Here is an 11,123-nt window from a genome sequence, read left to right as displayed (position 1 = left end):
ACAGAACCATTGATGTGGACAGCTGTCTACTAGGCAATGGACACATTTTACATAAGTTGCTGAACAAGCAGCAGATGGTAAGAATTTCCCATGCAGACTAGATTTGATTTAGAGGTGAAAGGCTCTGACTCTCCTTCAATCTCCCCATTCTCTAATGTATGGTCTTAATTCTCCAGGGGTCTCAGTCTGGCAGAGTAACTTACCCGCATATTCCTGAGGCAGCATTGGCCTGCTTATGACTTTCTGAAAAGCTGCAATCCATTCTAGCTGATCACTTTCTGTCTCACAAGCAAAGAGAAATTTTCTGTCTGGTGTCACAATGGTTATCCCGTGCTGCCAGTGATTTCCCTGGGTGGATGGCGGGAGTCCTTTCAGAACTTTATAGCTGTTTTCCTTGCTCCCAATAAATACTTCCCCTCTGGCGAAGGCATCCTGCAAGATATAAAAATAAATGATTCAGAGCACTTTCAAAGTTCCTCGTCCAGGGAACGTGGAATGTAGATCACTCAGCAAATTAGCATTAGTGTATGCCCTGCACAGCCTCCAGCATTCACATCAACAGAAAACAGCGAGAGAGGTTTACGAATCAAATTCCCAGTGTCAAACACCCACAAAGATTAGAGGTGTTTGAAATCCACCAGAGTTCAGTTTTGCAAATAGTTCCTTCTTAATAATGAACCAAACTAAGGCCCTGGATTCCACATATCCCCAAACTTCAGGTGTTCTAAATCCGGACACATTTTGTGCTTTGACCCCCATTTCTCTCTCTCTCTCTCTCTCTCTCTCTCTCTCTCTCACACACACACACACACACACACACACACACACACACACAGAGAGAGAGAGAGAAAATGGGGTCAAAGCACAAATCTTCTAATCTCTCACCCCCAAAACTCCAGGTTAATGCTTATCAACCCCAAGAGACAGTGGGTCAGATCCTCAGCTTGTGTAAATTACCGCAGTTCCACTGACTTCTGATTTCACTGCCTCCATGCCTTCAGTGGGGTTATCTCGATTTACACCATCTGAGGATTGGGCCCAGGGATTCTACAGCCTCTTGGGAGTTTGCCAAAGTTTGACGTTTTCCAAACATTTAACCTTCATTTTCCTTGCTGCATCTTAAACTTCTCAGATTGGTATTTGTCTAGCTAGCAAGATAGAAATCTCTCTCTCTGTATGTCTATAAAATCTGTGGTGTCATTAATTTCACTGCAATGGACGCACTGCATGCACTATTATAAAGGTCTGGTTGTGTGGCAATTAATTTCTTACCAGACATATCAGTCAAGACAAAGAGAAAAAGGTGTGGGGGCCAGTTGCTTAGAACATGAGATTAGGATCCTGAATTCTAATCTGAGTTCTGCCACTGATTTGGTATGAGGCACTCGTCAAATTACTTAAATCACCCTCGGCCTGATTCTGACCACACCCTGGAATAAATGAGGAGTGATTCCCATGGAGTGAGATCAGAATCAGGCCCTTTGAGGGATAATCACCATCATGCCTACGCTGGAAGGATGAGGTGAAGATTAGTGTTTTTACAGGGCTTTGAAATGTCCCATGGTTAAACATTAAAATCTTTATGGTTTTGTGTTTGGTATTAACATCTGTCTAACTATCTTAGGTACTTAGGTGGTGCCAATTCCCATCGTATCTCAGTGCCTCAAAATCTTAGAATATTTATCCTCATAACACCCCTCTGAGGTAGGGCAGCACTATCCTCCCCATTTTACAGATGTGGAACTAAGGATCTGGAGGTGCAATTTCAAGCTCTGGTACACAGACTCCAGCCAAAAATAGCAGAACAGCCAGGGCTGTGTGAACAGTGGCATGGGCTAACCACAAGCACAATTGTGCCTGAGGACAGCTGTCCTGTTGCTTGCATCCCTATGGCTACACTGCTATTTTTACTGCACTAAGTTGATCAGAGTTAGCATGGGTATGTGAAGTGGAGCCAGTTCCACTGTAGACATATCCAAAGGCATAGAGAGGCTAAGTGAATTGTCCATGGTCAAACAATAAGCCTGGGGCAGAGCAGATCTCCCAAGTCCTACGTTAGTGCCATAACCATGGACCATCCTTTTTCTCAGTGTTTTGTTCCCTAGTGGGGACGCCTAGGGAATAATGTGGTGATATTAATTAATACTGTGAATACCATGGCAATGTTAATTACTGGCAAAGATTTTAGTTTGGGGTTTTCAAAGAAGCCTCATGGAGATAGGCACCCCCCTGGAACAGACTCCCCTGAAATCCTTTACCAATCTCAGCCTCGATGGCAACAAAGCACAGAAAAGCCCTGCAAAAAAGCCAAGAGAAAGAAAAATCTGGTGAATGAAATAAAGGTTGAGAAGGGACTAGTTTACAGCCATTTAAATAGGGGCTCATGGATGTTTCAGTGACTAACTGTGAACTATGCTATTGGACACTGGGCTTTGGACAAATGTCTAACCACCTGCCCCAAATATTTTCACTTTACTCCCATATTAGACCAAACTCTGTTACAGGCTATTCCCTGCAGAAACGCGCTGAGATCAAACGCCTTTGCCTTACCAGAGGATCTTTGAAATACATTAGTCTTCGGTCATCCATAGTGAACCATCGCTTCTTGAAACCTTCTGTTTGCTAAAGAGATGGGGGTGGGAGGGAGAAAATGATTGAGCAAAGGCAAAAGAAAACCCAGCTGGTTTCTAAGGAGAGAAGTCAAGGGGATTTATGGGGCATTGGTGTCATTCAAGGTAATTCTGGTGGCAGGGATGTATTGAGTCAGTTCAGAAAGGGCAGGTTCTGCACCAATTTAAGAGTAGAGTGGGCATTATCTGCCAATGGGTGGGTAGCTTACAATACTTCCCAGTGCAACAGGGCCATACATTTCAATGGGAGTTTTAGGGAGGGAGAATTGACAGGCTAATTTTTCAATTGTTTTCAGATCGATTTATATCCCCTCCTCCACCACTCAGGCTTTGCTTGTGCCTCACCACCCTGTCACTGCTGTCTCACAGTTCCTCCTTATCAACATTTCTCACATTGTGGGGCTTTTATGTACAGCCTTTGCCACTTCACATCCCTGTAAAGTCATTAGATTCAGAAAAAAATAACCCCTATGTACATTATGATGAACAAATGCCTTGGGACGTATGTTTCAAGGAGAAAGAGACACCATCTTAGCGCAGCTTTTGTGTGGCTACAATCTGCAGTTTGATCAGCTGCAACCTCCTATCCCCTCATCCCTGAATTTTCAGTGTAAATTGACTCAGGCTCTCATAGCAATACAGGTTGTTGAAGTCCAGACCTCAAGAGAAGTTGTAGGAAAGACCTGAATTTCTAATGCGAAAAAAAAAGGTGAACCCTCAAATTTTTTTCTTTGGGGGTTGGGGAAGGGAGGTGAAAACCCATTCAAGGCCATATTTGTGCCTTATAGAAATTAAAAAAAAAAAAAAAAAAAGACACGAATCCATTCTTTCCCCAGTGCAGGTTGCCTTTAAGCTTTTACTTCCCTCCCTCCAGCTCCTCATGCTCTGAGTGCTGTTCCTTCCTCCAGTATGTCAGCACTACTCCTCCAATAGCCAAAAGGAGAAGGCACAAGATGATTCCTCCATTCCAACAACACAGCTGCCAGCACCCTGCCGACCCAGGAGTTAGAGATCCCTGCACCATAGCACAGGCAATGAGCTGCCAGGCCACTGGCCTCATTCATTTCAGTGGATTTGTTGCCATTAGTCAGTTCACCAGCTGATCCCCACTGAATTCCAGAAGGTCTCGGAATCTTCATGCCTGGTTGGTGTTTGTGTTAGATTAGCAGATATCTAAATTGGCCCAGGTACATCATGGCCCTTGCAGCTCTAAATCTCCTGCAGGGTTGGGTTGTTCAGGACAGGATTGTGCTTTTTCTTGGAATGGCCCATTTATCTCTACTAGAAATGAAGATGGGGCTTTTCTAAACTAAGTGCTGTTTGAGAAGCCTCCTCACTCACTTATTTGCAGAGTGCAGTAATGGCTGGGGCTGATGCTGAAGACAGTTTGCTCTGCAAGTGTGCAAGTCACAAGGGTTGATGGCGAACACCTGTCCTGAAACAAGAGGCCCAAAGCATAACCTGGAGGTCAAATGTGACCCTCAGAGCCCTAGAATGCAGACTGCGGCCATCCTTATCTTTAACAGGGAGCTGAACCTTGCAGATCCCAGCTTGGCATGTTCTCAATCCAACCATCCACTTGGATCAAGTTGTAGAATTGCAGGCTGGGATCTGTAGTCTCAGGAGACCTCAGATCTGTTTTAGATAAGTGGATGGCTGCCATCTGTTCCATGTCATGCAAATTATGCATTTTATGAAGCTCTCTGGCTCTGCCCATGCAGCTCTCAGTTGAGCTAATTATGGGTGTCCCAGTCCTAAAAGGGCTTATCAGAGAATAGACACAGAAGGAAACAAAAATGATCCTAACCCATTTATCTGGTCTTGGTTTCTGAAATGTTTTTGTTCTGCCAACTACAATTTCTTCCCACCCCCTTTAAAAATAAAGAAAAAGAATTCAAAAAGATAATACGACCCGGAGTTCTACCTTGTTAAAGAAATGCTCCTGAATCTAAAAAATGAACTCAACCTCCATCCAGTAAACGCTGCAAAAACCTGGAAAGTTCCCAACATTTAACAGGGCCATATAACTGCTGTAGTTTTTTAGTAAGACAGGCACCATAACATGCAGCAGCTACTAGGGGAACTAGTCATTAAAAAAAAAAAAACAGAATAGATGTGAATCATGTAAATCAATGGCACATACATGATTACGATCCAGGGCCTGCCCTTTCACGCAGTGTTTTTTCAGGTTTTGTTTACACACAATAGTTGCACCGCTTTACATCAGTTAAAGCAGTACTGGTACCTGGTGACTATGCAGTGGCACAGGTATCAGAGTGCTTATACTGCTGTAGCTTATTCCAGCACGGGAAGGAGAATAAACATTATAGGTATAAGGCACCTTTATACTGGTATAACTGTATCCACACTAGGGGTTGTACCAGGGTGATGGTAAAAAATCCCATCCCTAAGTGACATAGTTATACCAGTACAAACACCGTGTGCAGATCAGGCCTTTTTCATGCATAGGTGACATTTACCACTATGAAGGTCAGCATGAGGCCTGTGCCCAATGGGCTTAAGAAGGGCCTATGCCATGCACCGGCTCTCTGCATGGAGGTGAACGTCACCCACGTATGAAGAGAGGATTACACTGTTCAAAATGCTCCTCCTTCACCTGACTGTGTCCCCACCACAGCTGTGTGTTAATGAATCGGGGAGCGGGGTGACCACGTATAATAGCTACCGAGAAGAGGGGGCTTTGAAGTCATAAGTGGTTATGTCCGTACGCTAGAGTGTGTGGAAAAGGACATTTACTTGGCAGGAGAGGTGTGAGACCGCCTTTAACAGCAGAAGCATTTTCCTTGTCTTTCCTTTTCCCATGAGGGCTAGAAAGCCCAAAGAGAAGGGTCATTACTCACTTCTTGGCACAACAGGAGGTTTTAGTCTCTCTCTTTTTCACTTGCTGACAAAGACGCCTGAAAAGCCAAGCCTGGCTCCCTGGCTTGAGACTGGCAATGAATCCAGCGACCGGGGCATTTCCCACGTACGCAGCTACTCCTTGGCTTTCACAGAGGCCTTGAACTGCTTCAGACACCTTTTTTCCTAGCTGCCAGCTGTGCAGGGGAACCTCCCAGTCTGCGGGCAGGCAAGCCGTACCCCCTCCATTCCGAGATGGGGTAAACAGGCACTTCAGAGCAGTGAGACACAGCAGCTCCGTGCGTGGAATTTGCTGGGTGTGCAATGACGGGGTTAAGCCACTGGATCTGTTGGTCCAGAACACCATGGAGTGGGGTACAGTGATACGCAGCAAGCTGGAGTAACAGCTATGGAATGGTTGCATGTGCTACCTCTGATGTGGGGCTGATGCAGGCAAAGACAGGTTCCAGCTTTCAGTCCCACACCAAGTTCTTTTACATGTGCACTGCATGAGGGAATGTAAATTTTACCTTCAGGCTGTCTCTAACCTGTTTACGAAACAGTAAGTACTCGGGAAAATGCAATGAATAGTGGAAACAAGGGCATGCAGCGGGGACAGCACAAGAAACTTGGATATAAAGTCAAAGGTGTGGGTGCAGAACAAAGAGAGAAATTCAAAGGCACTGAAGGGTCGGTACATGCAGTTCACAGCTGGATTTCACACCTGGACCCTCCCAAAGCATATCCGTCCCACCATTATGTTGTACAACACCGTACAGAACACACCCATTTATGGTATGAATACAAAATACATGATGCCCCCACCTTTGGCCCAGTTTTTTCCATGTAACCTTCCTTCAGGTAGTTCCTAGAAAGCTTTGGCACCAACTAGAGTCGTCAAAATAAGAAAGCAAAAAAAAAAAAAAGGACACTGTTAGTGCACGTTAGACAGATGGAGATATTATGTGGCACAGACACAGGCTGTCATCAGGCCAGCGCCCCCAGTTATTGTTTCAATGGGAGCTTATGGCAAAAATGCCCAGAGAAAGTTACCTCTGGCCCATGTGCAAGCTGGGGACAGTTTATGACACTGCTCTCAAGGCATAGTGGTTTTATTTATTCCTACTGTTCTCTCATCTTCCCATAAGATTTCGATTTCTCTGACCCGTGTTAGCTTTGTAATACGGATATGTCACTGCAACCCCCCCCACCCCCAAAAAAAACCAAAAAACAACACCCGGTGGCTGCGCGTCTCAGAGCGTGGGTCAGCTGACTTGGACTCACATTATGGGGCTAAAAATAGCCGTGCAGATGTTTCCCTCGGGCTCTGAAACCAGGTGAGGGGGTGGGAGTGGGTCACGATTTTCAAAACTGGGGGGCTTGAGTTAGGTTTCTAACTCCATCGTCGGGCACTTAAATAAGTGGCCTGGGTTTCCGTGCACTGAGAACTCAATAGATCCACTGACTTTCAGGAGGAATATTGGGTGCTCAGCGGTTTTGAAAATCAGACCAGTTATTTAAGTGCCAAACTACAAACTTAGGGGCCTAACTTGAAGCTCCCCATTTTTAAATTCTTAGCTAGGAGCTCTCCAAGGCCTAAGCCTGCCCCCCATTAAAGTCAACGGCACAACTCCCATTGACCCAAAGAAAGCAAAATCAGGCTGCATTCCAAAATCCTGTGGCTCCCAGACATTGTGAGAACTGGTAATGTATCCAAAGATGTGCAGTAGTGATAATATTTAATTATTCATTACGTGCATTGCAGTGGCACCTAGAGGAGTCCCGTGCTGGGTGCTGTACGTACATAATGCAAAGATGATCCCTGCCCCACAAAGCTTACAAATAATCAATAATGACTGTGTACGATACTGCAGATTGCAGCCTACATGGCGGTGGGGTGCAGGGAGCCACCGTCCCTTCCAAAGCTGCCTGGCACACCCAGGGAGTGGGCAGGTCCTCTCTGCACCACATCACGCCCAGACAGCTCTGCAGACTGGCGAAGAACGGAACCATGGCCTCACCTTCCTCTCTCCCATTTGAGATGGTTGATGTCTCCATGGGTTTGAGGAGGGAGCAGTCCCCATGTAAGCCCTGAGAACAGGGCCTGCAAGCATGGCCAGCCCTTGCCTGAGGCGAGGGTCAATCCATCCAAGTGAGGTTTAACCCCCCTCCCATAACATTTTCAGTGGAAACAAGATGCTTCTATTGGGATGGCTGGGAGACGGACCCACCCTCAGCTTCCTGTGCACACCCTCCTTCCTACACCCACTGGATGCGTGCAATTTCACGCAACTTTCCCAAGCCCATCGCCCCTTACCTTTGGGATCACTCTTTGATAGCTAAGCTGTGCAGTTAGATGTCTTTAAACATTCATCCAGGTTAAAGCAAAGAGATAAATCATTCCAGGCAACCCCATTTAGGATTGAACTGCCCTAGAGATATTGCTCATTAAGTCCTTCGGCCAAATTCTGCTTCCACCGAACTCGGGGCCAAAACTCCCCACTGATTCCTATGGGGGAGTGATCATCGTGACTTGGTATGTTTTCATCACAAAGGGTGTTTTGCCAGAGTAAGGGCTGAGTAAAACTCAGGGCCTGATTCTGTAAACCCTTACACGGGCAGGTAGCTCCACAGACACCGCCAGGACTACTTGACAAAGTAAGGACTGCAGGATCGCACCCCTGCGAGCTGGCCCCAGATCATTTTCAAATCCCTGTCACATCAGGCATGAGCGCCAGACAACAGTTGTTCCCTCCTTTCCTCACTCACCTGGTCTCAGATCAGTCTGATTACAGGAGACCCACAAGCTCCAATATGCCATCTGCCTTTAACAGCTATTACACATGTTGTCTGTGAACTCCCCTTTTGCTGAGATCTACTTGACAATAATTACCGGGGCCTAGGTTATTTTTAAAAATTCTTGCTGCAGATGAGCTGTTAGCTGTGAGATCTCTGCAGATGGATGCGTGAGGCTTTTTAAAAAGAAAAGTGAGACTCACCAGCATGTGGAACTGACAGGGCTGATTAAACATTTCTCGCCTTCCCCCACTCCCTGTCTCGTATTTAAACAAGTTATTAATGGCAAAGCTTTAAAAATTATATTCCTGTGACATGTAATTCCATCTAACAAAAGGCTCTGATAAACCGTTTATGTGACCACATAAAAAGCACCCCGGAGAACCACACAGCCAGTTTGCAGAGATCCAGAATATCTTAATCTCAAGTCTTTAGCCTGGCAGTCAGCCGCTTTTAGAAAATGATTCTGTCTTGCCTGGAAAGGCCCTTTATCACTTCAAGATGATTAACCCTTTGCGGTCACGCATCATGCTAAGCAGCCTCCGGGTTGCAGTATTTTCTTGCGCAAAGGGTTGTGATGGAATCCTTCCTGCTGGACACAGCCTTGCCTCACATAGCAGGGATGGGCCAGCTTAAAACCTTATAAAAGTCTGTAGGTTTCTTAAAAGGTGTGGTTTGTGGTTGTTGTGTCTATATCAAAATATCCTCAGTACCTAGGTCTCGAAGGACTTAGCTTGATTCTCATTTACACTTAGGCCCCTTTACATCACTCTAGCAATGTAAAGGAGCCTGAAAGTGGGTATAAATTCCAGTAACACCCACTGCAAGATGCCTTAGTGTAAATAACAATAAGGTCTAACAGAGTTTTCCACCAGCATAAAAATACACGGATTTTACATTCCAAGGTCATAAATCCAGGCCTGCAAAATTCTACACACAACCTAGCCCTATGAAGTAATCATTTCTTTTGATGGGCAAGTAAAATATCATTAGTTCTTCTTCTGTTGCCAATGGTAATGGGTGAGCAACCAGATTTCTACCATAAATCATCATGCTAATGGCCAGACAAAAAGATTTTGTGTTTAGGCTTGTGAATTTTCCTGTGAATTTTATATGGCTGTGTAAATAAATGTTAACAGAATCATAGTACTTAGAGTTGAAAAAAATTTGTATTAGACAAAGGTTACACTACAGTGACTGTAATTCTGCTGCGTTTGCATGACAAGTACAGAGTAATTATGTTTTGGGAATGCTTTTCAATACTAGTAATTATCACTAGTTCATACAGTCATTAATAAGTTAATTAATGAAAGTGGATTCTAAAATACATATATTACATATAAAACCTAGGAGGTAAGAGTGGATAACTCAATCATGTTGTTAACTTGCTGATTATATAAATTAGTGGTAATTACAGGTATCAAAAAGCACAACCATAGTGTGAACAAACTGTAATTACAGTATAACTACAATGTAATACAGGCATAATATTATAAAGGTAACTCATTCTAATATTATACTGTATTTTGTGACTGTAATTGCAAATTGTAGTCAGATCATCAATTCCAACCGCCAGCAAATGCAGGGCGGACTCTTGCAACAGAAGCTGCATCAAATTGTAAAGCAATACTGCACTTGAACTCAGCTAGAAAGCCAGGTTTCTGTAAGACACTCTTCCACTCGCACCCTCACCTTTTTTATTTTAAGCACTGTTTAAAACGTTGTAGCAAACAACACTTTACAATGACAGAAACAGGACCTGGCACAATACAGATAGTGCAGGAATTAAAATGTACCTTTCCCACCCCCAGTTTCTGTGGCTAGATGTAGTTGTACCTGGGTTCTAGATCCCAGGAAAATCATTTTAACATAGTCATTGTAAAGCAGACTGAAGAATGGAGTGTTCTCCAGGCTTTCCAGCTTGTTAACAAGATGCTAAAAAAAAAAAAAAAAAACGACTAGGAAAAACTCACATCAACATCGCTAGCTCCAGGGAACGCCACTTGTAAATAATGAAACCGTGCTGCACGGATGGCATTGAACCAATCCACTATTTCCTAATAATGAAAAAGAGAGGCTGGAGTCAGCAAACATACAATCTACACAGTGATCATCGCGGTGATGTTGCTATGATTTGTCTTTCCCACCATTTTGTCTCCGGTCAGAGTGCTCCGCAGAGCTGTGAGTCTGAAGAGGCCAGGCAAAAGCAGAGACTAAGGGAGAGCATTTTGAAAATGTGCCCGGGCCCCGCTGACTTCAACGGGTGCTGAAGGGCTTTGTTGAAGAGGGGTGGACTTCAGCACATGCCCCCAGGTAAGCCCGCACTCAAGTGCTTTGCTGAATTGCAGCCTAACGGTACAAACAAAATGAAATCAAACTCTAGACTGTAATTCAGTTTCCGTGGCTGAATTGTACTACCCAATATTTCTCACATTCGTCTCGGTGATAGGCTCTGAATACTGTATTATATTTTAAAAGAAGTTAATTTAGCTCCTTTTGTATTTTTTCCCCCCTTCATTAGCTTAACAGACTTGGTGGCACTCCACAGCACGAAGTTCATACTCTATGGCAAATAATGGAATAACAATTAACCCTTTGAGTACAGGACAAAACATGCATGCAGGTGGCAATGGCCAACCATATGCAGTATTCATTTTCATTAATACACGAGGCGTAATCAGCAATTTCTTCTACAACGGCTTAGCTCGGGACAGGACGTGGGGAGTCCCTGTATGGCAACCACAAGCAACCCATGCTCTTCTAGTCATACTGGAGGCTACAGAGTCAGAGAACTGACAGAAAACCCCTTTATGTTCACTACAACAGAGCCCGGTCTCT

At 44.5% G+C, this 11,123-nt stretch overlaps 1 protein-coding gene across 1 annotated transcript in view; it reads right to left on the bottom strand.

The window, feature by feature from the left end:
* ADAP1 (ArfGAP with dual PH domains 1) overlaps positions 1 to 11,123 on the bottom strand; it is a 117,411-nt gene that overhangs the window by 6,577 nt on the left and 99,711 nt on the right. The window contains exons 8-11 of the mRNA XM_067550897.1: positions 10,259 to 10,342; positions 6,315 to 6,377; positions 2,551 to 2,622; positions 204 to 432 (exon numbers count right to left, since the gene is read on the bottom strand). Coding sequence (XP_067406998.1) covers positions 204 to 432; positions 2,551 to 2,622; positions 6,315 to 6,377; positions 10,259 to 10,342 — 448 coding nt within the window. The remainder of the gene's footprint in view (positions 1 to 203; positions 433 to 2,550; positions 2,623 to 6,314; positions 6,378 to 10,258; positions 10,343 to 11,123) is intronic.

The sequence above is a fragment of the Emydura macquarii genome, unplaced genomic scaffold (genome assembly GCF_026122565.2).
Source record: "Emydura macquarii macquarii isolate MOO-44397 ecotype Brisbane River unplaced genomic scaffold, CSIRO-AGI_Emac_v2 contig_1348, whole genome shotgun sequence".
Lineage (NCBI taxonomy): Eukaryota > Metazoa > Chordata > Testudines > Chelidae > Emydura > Emydura macquarii.
This window is presented reverse-complemented; position numbering and strand designations above follow the sequence as displayed.